Here is a 15,689-nt window from a genome sequence, read left to right as displayed (position 1 = left end):
AGGAACAACTTTTCCTTATGTGTATATATGATGAGTACAGATCCATAGCTGTTAATGAAAAATAATAGCAAATCAACCCCCAAACCACCAAACAGAGGTGGGAAATGTTATTTACACAAACTGAGTTCTGCACAGTAGAGGAGAGAAAAGGCAGCAGCAGCGAACCGAAGGGCAGTAGTAGGAGGATTGTTTTCACTGCCAGACAATAACACCATCTCTTCTCCGAATGTACCCCTGGAGATAGTTCTAAAGGGAGGTGCACACATGGTCACCTTTACTCAGTCAGAAAGGTCACAGAGGGTCACAGAGAAGTTATGTGCTGAGTAAAGATCCAAGTTCCTTTCGGGGTTTCCTTTACCAACAAGGGTACCCACCACTGTTCTTTGTTTCTGCACACATAATCATTCACTTATCTGTTTCACAGGAAGGCAGAAGGAATAATATTCATATTCTTTTTTTTTTGAGATACATGCTTTAAATGTTAAAAAGACAGCATATAATCAGAATATATAACGAAAGAAAATAAAGCACACCAAAATAATATAACAATATAGTTATATTATAATAAAAATATAATAATATATATAGCAATATATAATAATAATATAATAATAATATAATAATGTAATAATGTAAATGTCCAAGATAAACACTTAAAATACTATGTATGTGAGTATCACAATGCATCTTGACTGCCCTTTCACAGGTATCAGCAACATTATTCTCCTCCATTAAGGTACTAAAAAATCTGCACTATAATTTAAAAATCCTAGACGCTTGGAGAGGGGTGAAGAGATAGGCTTCTCTACTTTTTACCCTTCAGCTTCTTATAGCATAAGAAGATCATATACAGAAGTTCTACTTTCTCCATCTTTGGACTTCCTCATCCAGCACGGGACTGATTAAACCCTACGGATGTGATTGCATTCTCACACTCACTAATCACCATGGAATCCTAATCAACAGTCAAGGAACTAATTGGAGTGCTCAGGTTGTTAGCACTTAATTGTCAAACCCATAACTGCAACAATTCGTTTCCATTTCTTAAGATGGAATTTTAAATTTTCAAATTTCATTTTGGGCTAAAATTCTTTTGAAATAAATACTTAATAACAAAGCTACAGTCAGTCTAGTGAAACCATCCGCAGCTTCCAACAGATTCTTTGTTCTATTGAGATATTTAAAGTCTGACTTACCCTATTCAATTCAAATGCATAAAATTAATTAGTTATACAATTTATTTTGAAGTCATTTATGTATTTATGTATACAAAGAGCAAATACAATTACAGAATTGAAAATGCAATTAGTAAGTTAAAAATGCAGTGTAAGCATGCAGTCATTTCCACTGAGTGTCACAAAAACTATTCCAGAAGGAAAAAAAAAGTAAAGTTTCATGTCTCAACTCAAGATACAACACTTAAGACAACCATCTTTAGACAGAATAGAAAAAATCAGGCTGTCAACAGACACACTCTAGAAAAGTTACTAAATACAGACTAACAAATACATTTTTTCCAGTAAGCGCCTCTGATATTCCTTTATTCCTGCAATTAAAGAGAGTAGCTATTAAAATGTTTAACTGCCCAAGAAATTAAAGCACACAACAGATCAGGATAGATTATTATGAAGAAAGTAAGTTCAGAAAATTCCAAAAGGTAGTCCAAGTTAGATAGATAACCTGCAAGTTCTCAAGACGTGTGTCACACGTGTCTCCCCGTGTCACAAAAAGCCCTGAAATGGTAGAGATGGCCTTGTGGCCCACAATAAACACCGTACTAAGTGTCATGCGCCCTCTGAGCTCACATTTAGTGACCAGCTGCTAACACTTGATAATGCAGGTGAGTAGATATTTCTTAACCTTGAAGATCACTGTAAGTCAATCCAATTACCATTCTCTGCTCTGAATTTTAATGATATTAAAGCAAAAAAACGAAAAAAAACCCAACATATAAATCAGACCACATATTAGACCACAACAACAGACAAACTAATCACCACCAATCCTAATCAACAGCCAAAGAACTAACTGGAGTATTTAGATTAGCACTTACCTGTCAAGCCCACCTATCTGAGGACCTCCAGAGAAGGTACAGGGGAACAGAGATACAAGAGTGCTTAAGTTTAGGAGGATCATCACCTTAATTCCCACACCTGCTGGGTTTCCACCCTTTCTCATCTGGGTCAAACCAGACACCTGGAAAATGCAGCGGCAGCACTACATCTGCAGTATCAAATGTTCATTTTCCATATGAGCAAAGAAGAGTACAGCTCTATCCCCAAGCACGCAAAGCTGCATCAATACTCTTGGCCTCTGAACAAGCACATTAGAACACCTACTGTTAGTAACCATGCCTATTTAAGAAGTGCAACTTCCAGACACTCTTTCTGAGGAAAAGGAATCACAATTTTCACATAGGTCTCATCCTCCTTTTCAAATGCATCCTCTGATTTGGTCTCTATTAACAATACACAGGATCACTAATACTCCTTTCTTCCAGCAAATGGGAAAATAATTAGATTGTTCATTTGCAGTCACTTTTCTCATACATTTACATTCAGCCTAAGATGTTCTCCCACATCACACACCATGTAGACATGTGATGAGAGTCACCAGCTAACAGAGAAAGACTTCCTCAGGTAAACAAATCTCACCCGGCTTAACCATTTTTATTTTTCATTATTTGACTCCATATAGTATTAGATTATCAACTAGAATATTATTTCTTCCTTCTTAAAATTCTTCCTTAAGCAATTTCATTAAAAGCTCTCTCCATCCAAAGGATACCATTACAACTGGCATTTTCCATAACTATGGTAGAAAAAGTATCACCTTAAAAAAAAGTGTAGTATTAATGAAAAAATGATTGCTGATACACAAAGCATACCCACAGGTTTTTAATTCAGTATATATATATATGAATAATACTCTGAAAGTGTCACCAACATGTGACAGTCACTAGAATGTGAAATTTCAGAATGCCACTCTGGTCCATCTGGGACTCATGAGCTGGACAGATCTGTCCACAGCCTGCTGAGAGAAGTGTATAAGGGTAAGCGCAGTTTCCTCTCTGGTGCAGCTCTACAAGATCAACTAGACTGTTAGTCACGAGCATGCATGGTACAGGTGAGGGACCTTCAAAAGGCTGCTCCTTTAATCCTTTTGCCTTACTTGAAAACAAAAAAAGCATAAACAAAAAAATGGAAATTAATTAACTTTGTAGCACTCCTAACTTTCTTCTCCACTAATCCATGGGAGTGAGATGTACTCAGGAAGAGGAGGAAGGAGAAAGGGAATCACCAGGTATTTGGTTGTAGAAAAAAACTTGGTCCAAGCATTGTTGGATGTACATATAGTTTTTGTCTCCTTGTTCAGATGTTGTTGAAACAGTAGACTTTAAAGAAAATGTCAATGAATCCTCATAAGCACTATACATGACCTCTGGGATAATTAGCAATCATTCAAAAGCAACAAGACTAAAGTGTTCTATTCTTTATTACTGTCAGCTCTCTTCTTGATCAGCATTTTAATAAAGATGGTTCATTGCTAAGACAGTTTCATGAATCAGTCATAATTACATTCTGACATGCAGTGAATAGTAAAGCAAAACTAAATATCACTTCATCAACCTTTCTAACCTTTGTGCAAGTATTAACTGTAAATAATTTTTACACAATCTTACAACAGAAAATCTGCATATTTCTTAGCTTTGTACATACTCTACCCTAACTGAATTTCCTGTGACCTATACCTGAAAAGAAACCCCAACATTACAATCAGGAATAATTACTTATCTGGCATGATATTCAGGTATTGCCTTTCATAGACCAAATTAACTTCAAGCAGAAAAGGCTATTTGCTCTACAAAACAGTGCAATGCTTTACAGGGTTAACTAAGGATTTTTTTACTGTCTTTTCTCCTATATTCTTCTACAATAAGGAAATACAGAAAATCGCTACAATAGCCTCAAATACTTCATGCTTATTCCAATTGCAAACACTGTAACAAAACTTAAAAAAAAAAAAAAAAAAAAGCCACAAAAAAACCAAACACCAAAGAATCACATGAACAAATTTTGAGGAAAACACTCTAACTGTCATCCAAGAATCCCGTACAATATCAGGGAAAGTAATCACTCTTCAGTTGATTTGGGATAACAAACATTTTGCTTGTGAATTATTTTTCATTGGACTTAGAGCATGAAGATCTGGGAAAAGAAATATTGCCAAATATAACTTTTTCAATCAATCTTTTTCTTACACTTGTGACAAGAACATTTAAACTTTAAACTGAAGAGTTTAGCAGAGATAAATTGAGAGGCAACATTCATTCAGTGAAAGTTGCACAAGTTTACATTACAGCCTTCAAAACTTTAACAACTAAGAAACCCCACTATTCTTGCTACCACAAGGAACATACGATCTATTGTACAACTTTTCAATAACTTATTTTAATGTCTAGCTACAAATCAGCTACCCCCTAAGAAGAGGAAAAATAGACAATTAACTTGTAAAATAATGGTGCATGAATAAAAAGAGAGACTCTTAAAATGTACTGTTCTGTGAATAGTATTTCAGATATTCAGACAAAAGTGAAAGAATTCAGGAGGTACAGATGTGGCTGTGCCGGCTCGGAGACAAGTAGCCTCTCCTTTTTCCAGTCAGGGAACAGAAGAATGGCAGAGTAAACTTCCATGCACTAAGAATTACACTGAACAGTGCTCCTCATTTCACATCACTTCGGAAAAAATCTTCCTTGCAGAATAAGAATAAATACAAAAGATAAAAAACCCACCTGCAATCCACAAATCACTGCCTAACACCCAGTTTTGCTAAAGTACCAGTAATGACTGTAACTTTCAATCTCCTAATAAGCAAGCTGTGGCATTCTGTGAAAAACAAACGCCAAGAGTTCACACTGAATTTATAACATGATGTTTCGTAAGCTAAGGGTCAAATTCATCCCAATACATGTACTTCACTGGAATTATACCCTGGACGAAGTTATTTGTCTAGATTTCTTTTATACTGTTGTTTTTCTTTTTAACATTTGATTTGTATTTCTTTTCCCCAGTATTAGCCTTTGCTCCTGCCAGAACTGTTGGCAGGCAGGAAAAAAAAAAAAAAAAGGAAAGAAAAAAAAGTAGTCATGATTTACGAAACTGAATTTCCCAGAATAATAATAATAAAAAAAAAGCGATTAAGTTCTAAACAAAGGCTAAAGATGGCTTACGCTTAGCTCTGATGAGGTCCACTACCTCATTACCCACAACTGAAAACTTCTGATGCATTTTGTTTCAAGGGAATCCAAAAGTCCTTGCTGTAAAGCAGGCTGGGGGGTGCAGGGTCCATTCACTCTTTCTGTATCACAACCATTATGTAAGAAGTATAAAACACTGCCTTTATGCTGCCAAACCACAATGACTCTTCTTACATCAAAGGGGTTTTGCCACTAGGGTTTTTTTTCTCTGAAATTTATTCAAGCCAAGGGCAGGGAGACAACAATTCATACACGCTAATTACACCTAATTATCTATTCCTTTTTTTTTCCCCTTTCCACCAGCTTCGGCCAGTGTTATTTGCTATCTGGGTTTCTCACAACCTCCCCTTGCCCTGTCCATCCAACTCAACAGCAAAGTCTTTGAAGAAAACAGTTGTGGCTTCTTAGAATCTTAACAATATAAGGTTCAACTCAAATTAAATTATTCTATTATTAGTTTTGACACATTTATGTGTTAAATATGAAGGCCTCCTGGTTAATTTGGCAAATTCCTCACATCTCTTCACAACTAGAATTGCTGGTAACACCCTCTCTTGTAGGAGCTTCTCCTCATGCTTTCTTTTCATGATCTAAATGAAATGTTTATTGGATTAAAGTTCTTCTCTGCAGACCTCCACGGTGGCCTGTGACAAAGAGCTTAAAAGCTTTATTAATTGGCTCGGGCTTTTTAGGGGGAGGCAGGACCTCATTTCACATTACATCACAAGCAAACAGAACTGCCACGTGCAATTAGACTAATTTATCCTGATACAGCAGGAACCAACTATTCCATATCTATGATATGCTTTCATTTACTCATTTTAATCAAGGAGCAAACAAACCAAGCAAGAGCTCAAGAAATCCAAACAATCAAAGAAAGGAAGAAGGCAGGAAGTCTGGCACAGAGCTACAGTAGCAACTATTTCATCCTAAAATAAAGTTTTGATCTGCATCTAAATAAACTGTCTAGAAGAAAGTATCTAAGAGAGATATAAAAGGTAAACAAACTGAACAGTTCATCCCCTGAGAACACAATAAAGCAATAGGTACATAATAAAATAGTGTAACAGTTACATGCTCTGAACTACAGAATTCAAATAACCCTTGTGTTTAACACACACACAAACACACAGAAGCTTAGAAGGCTGAATGCAGAAGGGATTGGTAGCTTCTAATCTGACACCTTGCTTTCTCTGTACAACACTTTATTACTTGATAGTCTCGCAAATTTATCAAACTAAGATTTCCCAGAAATTATTCTGAGGTTCAAAAATACTTGCAGTACAAAATACTTGCAATCATGCTGTATTTCCTATTTTTATTTTTTCTGTGTTTAATTAGGTACACTTCACAAAAGATGAGCACTTCTATTACTTGCACAGAGAGAGAACAAGAACAAATGCTCCTTCTACTTAGGAGTTTGCTTGGTTACATACTAAGAAGGGAAACAAAAGGCCCAACATCTTCAGTAATGAAAAAGTCAATTGATAGGCGAAGCCATCACAATATCAAAGGCCTAATCCCTGCAATTCTGACTCAGGTGACAGTTCACAGGGGTCAGAGTGGCTGACACTGACCTCAAAAGCAGGTTTTAACTATTCAACATACTGAAAGCTGCTGGGCTATCACACCATTAGACTGGAACAAACTGACAAATCAATTTCATCAAGGAGATGACTTTTTTGGGAGAGGGGGAAAAGAGAGGCAGATCCGCCACTCAACAAATCCCTGCATTTCTCACACAGGTGGTTGGACAAAAGCTGACTGCACCATCAAAGACATTTTATATCTACCAAATGCCTTTGTACAAAACTAACTCCCACAATTTCCTTAGGGGCAGCTCTAAATGTTTTTTAAACAAGTCTTTTTCACATTCTCATACTAAGCTATTGAAAACTGAAAATACTTTTAAATTCCCCAGTTTCCTGCTTTGTATGAAAGGGTATACTTTTAATTAAACCACAGCCAGCAACATTCTAAATAAATAATCATTAATGATTTCAAGAAAGACAGGGAAATACAGCATATAAATAATGCATTGATTTCTATTTGAGAGTGGTGTACAATGCTTACTTACAGTTAAAAGTCGTTTTAACCAAACAGTTATAAAATAAATAATTATTTGGTCCCTAATAGCAGAAGGAAAAAAAAAAAAGTGGAAAAAAAAGACACTGAAGTAATTTCATGTCCTACTGACAACAGATTTCTGGCTGATTCTTCCCATTTACTCAAAGCAAAATGCAGGTAGCCAAAGCCAAACATTTTTTTCTAAAATTGGATCTTTTAAGGTTATACTCAGACTATGAAGGGCCTTCAAATATTTTGACTTTCAATTAAAAATTAGTGCAGTGCAAATCTACTGCATGAAGAAAACCTGACAAAACACAGGAGTGACATACCTGGTATTTCAACACAGCTTGACATTTTGAAGCTTCATGCTACACTTCCAGGAAACCTTTGGAATCACAAGAACTGCTCACTCATATTACAAACTCTACACAACAAATTATTTGAGGAACTTTCCTTCCTGATTTTCCAGAGAATGAAACATTGAACTAGCCATTGAATTAGAGTTAGGATTTCAGAACAGTTAAGGGTTGATGCAAATGTCTTCATTAAATATTGCCAAAATGACCACCAAAACAGTAAACTAAAGCATGCTTTCTCTCTCTTTTTCCCCCCAGGAGCCTCACATATCTTACATCAAGTTGTTAAAGCTCTGCTGAGGGGCAGGAAGGCTCTGCAGAGGGATCTGGACAGGCTGGATCCATGGGCCAAGGCTGGTTGTATGAGGTTCAACGAGACCAAGTGCTGTGTCCTGGACTTGGCTCCCAACAACCGCTTGCAGGCGCTACAGGCTGGGGACAGAATGGCTGGAAAGCTTCACAGAAAAAAAGGACCTGGGATTAAAATTTCTTCACCAATAGGGTTTGCCAAGCATTGAACAGACTGCCCAAGGAAGTGAGATACCATCCCCAGAGGAAAGACATGCAGATGTGACACAAGGGGACATGGTTTAGTGGTGGACGTGGCAGTGATGGGTTAACAGTTGAACTCCACAGTCTTCAAGGTCTTTTCCAATCCTAACAATTCTGTGATTCCAAGATACATGGCTTTATTTGTAAATCAGCTTCAAAACATTTAGAAACTTTGTATATTTCTTTCAGGTTAAGAGTAACAATTTTTGGAGGACTTCTGCTCTCTGTATTTGAACAAAGTTAACTGTGAGCAATGAATGTTTTTCTCAAGAACTGTCTTTTAAAAAAAAAAAAATCACATAGGAATTCCACACACTTTAAAATACTCAGCAAGAGATCCTGTGAGATTAAAAGCTCAATCAGAAGAGACTGAATCAAATTACAATTATAGAATTAAAAGATTTTTCTTCCTAATGCTTCTTATCTCTGTAAAACTCTATCTTTGTAAAATTTCATGGATTGAAGAAGTACTCTTATCTGTTGAAGAAACTAAACCCTTTCATAAGGAACACCGGGTCCCAAAGAATTATAGTCACAATGATGAACTGATCAACTCAGAGTTTTCCTCTGTTTATAAAAACCTGGAGTTACAGGATTAAGGAATCACTGAAAAAATACATCTCAAACTATTTAATATTTCAAAATAAAACACTGGGATAAGATCAGAATTGAACAGGGACCACACAGAGGACAGAAAAAGCTGCCAGTGGTGTTACTGACCTGCCCAACAGCACAAACCTGGGGCTTTTATGTGGCCACCAGCTGTAGGATCTCTAGCTTTCATGTAGCTCTAAAAATTGGAACTTTTCAGTGGCAACCCCACACAACAGTCACTTGCCCCAGTAATCTACCACCTAGAAAGACAATATGGACAAACTTTGGAAGATAACTGTATCTTCCCTAGAGTACTATTTCACTCTTTTGCTTATTCCACAGAAGCTGTTTTGCAGTTATCTTTGTAAGAAATAGGAACTCAACACAGATACTGGAATTCCACAGACAGAAGAAAATAAAAACAAAATTGAGGATGAACATGGGTAACTCTAGATCTAGGGAAGAAACCATTACTTTTGATCATTTGAAGACAAGAAAAGATATTTGTGTAACAGTTACCCAGGTATCTAGAAACTATGTGTTCCACTGATGAGGAATGAAAAGAGCTTGAAACCTATTTCACATGAAGCATCTCTTCACAGAAATATACTGCCAATACTTTCCATTCATTCCACCTTCCCAAGAACATTTAAAGCAATTTGAAACTCCTGTGTTGAACTTGAACTACTTTTAGCGCTCAAGTCTTATTTTAAAACTTATGATCATAAAAGTTCCTTACTAAAAAAAACAAACAAAACCAACCCACCTATTCATTCCTGCTAAACCCCAAATAAAAGCCCTCTGGGAGGCTCTGAGCCCAGCTCAGTCCCAGCTGTCAAAGCCAGTACCAGGGGACAGGTCAGATGAGACCGACATTACCACAGGCACACACAGCTTGGAATGAGGGAAAGGTAAAGAAGACAGAAAATCAAACATTTGCAAGCAAACAATGCAGTATTTTCCTTCACATTTTCACGAAAATCCTAGAAGAAATCGTATTTACATCTTCTAGTTACAGAATTATGCACAGGTGAGGCAGAAGCTACTTTATCCATTTACACCAAAGCCATCACACATGGGCAAGGCCTAAATCTGCATTTCTCAAACCGCCAAAGCCAGAGTATCAATGTACTTCTATCCACACCTTTGTAACATAAAGGTCCACAGTAAAATCTTAATCTAGAATACATTCCAATGTGATTTTTAAATGCTGACTTCTGCTGTATTGAATTAAAAATGTAGATTTTGATATTTTTTGATTAATAATTTTAATACCGTGCCCTTATCCTTCCACTTTCCAACCCAGGCCAGAGAAGCATTTTGTGAATAAGCTTTCTCTGATCCATCTTTTGGTTGTTATGTCTTAGGGAAAAAATAATATTACATTGGTAATACTTATTGAAGTGACTTTTAAGGCACATGTATTTAGAGCAGTGTTAAAACACAAAGGTGCTGGGAAAAAGAATGATGACAGGAAATCCATATTTTAGAAAGGCCCTTGTGAATTATGTTAACATTTGCTTCTCCCTTCATTCATTATGATGACAATATTAATCTGCCTCTAGTCTAGGTTGTGCTACTTGTTTGTTTTTGCAGTACTCCATTCTCTAGACTAAGCCACCTTTACTACTTCTCTCAGCATTCCGTCTGTTCCATACTAAAAAATTTTTGATTACCTTCCCAGTCCTGATGAGGTGTTCTGATGCATAAACTACATTTCACATTTTTTTAATTCAGCTAGCTAAAAAGAGAAAAAAGGAAACTATAAATAAGCATACATGATAGGTATTCTTAAAGCCTGATGATCAGTGAAATGAAAGAGCCTTATGTTTATCAGGGAGAAAACTAGGAGTCAGTAAAGAAAGACATATAGAAAAGAATTATTTGCCACAGTTGCTGCATTTCAAAAAGCGAATGCAAATGTAACTTCTATGCTTGAAAATACTTTATGATTGGGAATTCTCATCCAATGCAGCCAGCTACAAAATAAACCCTTTTCAAGAATCTGAAACGGAAGCGGTTGGTCATTTATTTTTATGTTCCTTACTTTTTTTAAGCCATCCAGGTAAGAACCACTCTCACTGGTAACCTCCCTGACTTTATACACAGCCATTCTGAGATGCACAAGAGTGCCACAGTCAAGTCAATGGCATATTAACTTTTAAACCTGGTAATTGTACAAATGTCAACATTAGATGGTATTTTCAAAGGTTCTTAGGCAATTAAGCAATCTTATGATTCTGAAAAGGCCCATTGAAAATGCAAGGCACTGTCAGATGCTTCACTGCTTACCACCTGAGCAGAAACATCCAGTCAATGCATCAATTCAGCAATTCCAAATCTCCTATCACACAGCCAAACCTACCTAAACTCTACCTTACAATTATTTTATCCTAGATAGCATTATAGTTAACATTATTTATGAATTTATTCTAGCAAAACTTCTGTGAGGTAGGGAAACATTGTTATTTCCATTTTACATGTCATGTCAATCCAGGCAGAGCAGGATACAAGAACTGTATGTTAGCCTTCAATACCATAACAATACAATTGTAGCTGGAGAATAAAAAATATCTGCAACTTGTCCAGAACTTTAAAGTGTCATTTCAGCTTATGTTCTTTTTAACAGCAAAATAAACACCAATTGTGTTATTCACAGAGGAAGGGGCCTCCATTTTTAAATTTAAATGAAGCTATTGGAGTTTTTGACCTCCCACAACACAACACGCAGACTGAAGGAAGCTTGCTTGAGAGCCGCTGCTTGTTGAACATTATGTGAAGCCTCACAAACAGCCATTGAAAAAAAACTATTTACACACAAGAAAGACCCAGAAACAAGGTAATTGAGGGATACAAAACAAACCCTACTTTCCTTACATCAAAGTAACAGCAAACTGTTCTAGCATTATAAATGTAAGATATCCACAAGTACAAATAAACAGTATAAATGTTAGAGGGACACTATGTTTCACAGCACACATGCACTGGCAGGAAGTCTTATCCAAACAAACACTTTCTGCTGCTCTGTCAAAAAGATAACTTTTTGTCATGCTAAGAAAGTCCAGCTTTAAAAACATGTCAATTCCAGAAGGAAAAAGTCCCTTCTTGCCTTAGCTTCAATTAGTTTTGCTTGAAATAGTTAAAGCAGATATATATAATCTGGAAATTTGCATCAAAACAATCCTCTACAAATCTTCTACAAATTCATTAATAAAGCAGGAAAAACTGAAAAGCATTGAACAAGTGGCTCTCCTTACCTTCAGCACAGCAATGAATGGTACAAAATTAGCCCTCTGAAGACCATTTTTATAGAGATCTGAAAGAAAGGAAATCAGTACCATTTTGCTACCTAGTCAATAACATTGGCTTGTCTTCTAGTCTAGCAAATAAAACTCAGTGTTGCTAAAGACAGGAGGAGGAACAAAAGGCAGTAAAGGAGAGCTAAAATCCATTTCTTTTCTTTCACTGTATGCAAATTCAATACAACCTCAAGAAAGAAAGGAGTATCCTGAGGAAGTGTGAAAATGGCAGGGAGAAAAAAATTACTTAGATCTCTAATGACATATAACTATTTCTAGCAGAAGAAATTACAACAGCATCTGTTTTAAAGTGAGGGTATAAAAATATTTGTAACGCTGGGTTGGGTATACATTGGTATAGATTGTAAGGCTAAACTACGCAACTCCTAAATCCAAATATTTGTCAGAGTGCAAAAAACTCACATAAACTAAAAATACACTTTTGTCTTTACAAAGGCAACATCATTCTTGCTCAGTGCACTGTGGTACATTTTATCTTCTAGCAATTCTGCCAGGTACACCCCCTCTTCACAAGCAAGAAAAAGGATCACCCCTAAGGCCAAAAAACTGAAAATTAAATTAGTATGTAAACTTAGGCAAAGTTGTTAAAAATACTACTGAATAAAGTAAAAAAAAAATAGTATGTTATGTAACAAAATGCAGATCTGCATCATCAAACAAAATACAAATTAAAAAAAACTGCAAAGCAGCATTTTCATCTTACTTTTCTCTATATATTTATACAACATAAACTTCCTTCTCTGAAAATTATCCATCTGCCCAACAAGTTCATAACAGAATGACTTCTTTGAAAAGACAATCACTTAAAACTGTACGACGATCTGCTCTGTTTCATTAATATTTGCAAGCCTTATAAAAAGGCAGCTTAACACCTATAACTGACAGAAGGAATGAATAGGAGAATACAGACAGCTGGCAGAGATATCACCAAAATTTCACACAAAGCACATGCCAGGTTATGATTATCCTTCACATTCCCCATAAGGCCTGAAGGCTACAGCTATACTAAAGCTTTTATGCTTTACCAACACCTCACAGTGGACAGAAGATGCTGCACCCATGAGACACCACCAGGGCACCTACTGAATGGTTTTCACAAAATTGGATATGTATGTGGAACATTTAGAAAATGATCAGCAAAGGCAATTCCATTACCCTAATTACTAACAAAGTTCTAGGAAGCCACGTATCATGATCATTCCCAACTCAGCCAATCAGGACGGTCATACATTTGTTAAAATATATAGCAATCAATTGTGTATTTATTTGCAAAAATCAGTGAAAATGTAACAGTAGTGTAAGACAGCTACTCCCATCAGTTCTTCCAGCTAATAGGGCTGTGAGCTTTGTATCAGGTCTCTGTTTCATGAGTATCAGAAAAATAAACAGTCATTTTAGTGGAGACATGAAGCCATGACTCCTCAAATACAATCTCAGTATTTCCCCTCACATTCTCTTGGGGCAGGAGTTCAACACAGTTACGTGCATCAATAATTGTCAGCAGCTGGGCACATTTGCTCTCGAATGAAAAAGCCACTTTTCCCCTTTGCATCCACAAGAAACAAATCTCTACTTCAGTCTTAGACTTTGGTGTGGCATATTACACCAACCCAACTCCCTTTCCTACAGGGGGATGCCAGATACACCATGAGCAAACAATAGTGACCAAAGAAGAGAAAGGCATCAGCTAACACCTGGACTGTAACACAACTCAGCTCTGGAAATGCTGTTCTTGACATCCTCTGGGGTAGTTAATACAGGTGGATGGATTTCAGGTTGATACAGTGACTTAATATATATGAAAAACATCTGGACAACAACAGAGGTCACAAAATTACTTCCTGATTTAAAACATTAACTACAATTCTCACATCATGATAAAAAAAATCTCCTCAACTTTAAAGTGAAGTGCTTCAAAAATGATGGCTCTCAAGCGAGTAAAGCACCAGCATTCAGTCTATCTGAAGTCGACGCAACTACAGTAGGTACAAATTCATCTTGTTTGTGCAAAAAAGGAAAATAAGCCAATGGGAAATATTTTCTTCCTTAATGAAAACATTTGGGCGGGGTTTTTTTGGTTTTTTGGTTTTGTTTTTTTTTTGTTAAGATAAAGCTCATTGTAGAATTGCCTATCATTAATGACTGTCTTTTACTCAATTAATTTGGGTAGGAAAATTAATGGTTGCTACAATTAGAAATTAAGGTAACTCCTCAGTATTTGAAATTGATCAATCTGAAATGTCATAAAAGTTTATGCATTATGTTAACTGCTAACACAATACAACACAAAATTTTTCTCCTCTACAAAAAATTTGTTACTGCATGGTTAAAACACATAAAGATTTGGTGACTTCATAGAAGAATCTACTTAGCTAGCCACTATAAGTGACTAGTCACTATAAAAAAAGAGGTAGAAATGGAAACAACTCTCCACTTAATTCCCTCAAACCAGTTAATAAGAATGTAAGAATGGCATCTTGGTAACCGGCTCTCCTTCAGGCTGGCAGACTACATCTGCAAATTTCTGAGTTAGGAACTGGGAAAGAATGCAATCTCATTTCCTTTCTTTTGAAGGATCTGATCTTTCCCTATCCTTAAACACATTCAAAATAGGTGATATTTTACCCTCCTCAACTGCCCTGTGCCCAAACACACTCTCACTGGTTTGGATAGAGTAGAGGAGATCAGAAAACACAGACGGTTTTGAGAATGGTGGAGGAAGGAACACTCTGAGTTTGAGATAAAGAAGGGGAAAGATTAAGTGAAAAACCTTTCTTCTTTAAGACCAAGAAAAAGCAGGGGACAAGCTGGAATATCCCTGGTTTTTACACTCTGGAGAGTTCACTAGTATTAAGTACTGTATGACATAAATGCAATTGTTTGTAAGATACTGAGATTCATTGGATTTGGGTAATACTGGTAGAATGTTTGTTTTTACCTTCTGGCGGCCTGTTAGATGTTGCCACAACGACAACCCCATTTTGGAAGAGATTTTCAAAAAGCTGCTTCAGAATCATGGCATCAGCAATGTCAGTGACCTGAGAAGACAACAGATTTGTTTTATCTTGCTTTCAGTTTCTGCTGCAATAGATCTGCAAGTGGCTTTGTAGCTAGGAAAATGCTTGTTAGTGAAAGCCATGGAAAAAGATTCTAATTATTGCTTGGTGAGAAAAAAATAAAAGGGATAATTAATAAGCAGTGAATGTACCATAGTCTTTCAAAACTTGCCCACTCTTTATTGCGGAACTCCACCATTTCTTTACCAATTGCTAAATTATTCCGTGTTAACTTCTATTATAAAACTACAGGTGGGAGACGCAGAAAACAGACCTAAACATTTAAGAGCCTACTTAATTACGAACAACATGAAAAAAAAACCAGAAGATAGAAAGAAATACACACCGGCTGTTTTACATTTCTATTACCTTTGAGGCAAAGGTTTGCAGAGGTGAATTTACAATGGTCATGAGACTTCAGAAATAAAGACAAGTAGCCAACTATACATAATCAGCTGCTGTTGAAAATAGAATGATATGA

At 36.3% G+C, this 15,689-nt stretch overlaps 1 protein-coding gene across 2 annotated transcripts in view; it reads right to left on the bottom strand.

Moving 5' to 3' along the window:
• The window catches only part of AFG1L (AFG1 like ATPase), a 66,323-nt gene that overhangs the window by 28,223 nt on the left and 22,411 nt on the right, over nt 1–15,689 (bottom strand). For both annotated transcript variants that reach the window (XM_058835559.1, XM_058835560.1), the window contains exons 6-7: nt 15,091–15,190; nt 12,090–12,148 (exon numbers count right to left, since the gene is read on the bottom strand). In XM_058835559.1, coding sequence (XP_058691542.1) covers nt 12,090–12,148; nt 15,091–15,190 — 159 coding nt within the window. The remainder of the gene's footprint in view (nt 1–12,089; nt 12,149–15,090; nt 15,191–15,689) is intronic.

Source organism: Poecile atricapillus, chromosome 3 (genome assembly GCF_030490865.1).
Source record: "Poecile atricapillus isolate bPoeAtr1 chromosome 3, bPoeAtr1.hap1, whole genome shotgun sequence".
NCBI lineage: Eukaryota > Metazoa > Chordata > Aves > Passeriformes > Paridae > Poecile > Poecile atricapillus.
This window is presented reverse-complemented; position numbering and strand designations above follow the sequence as displayed.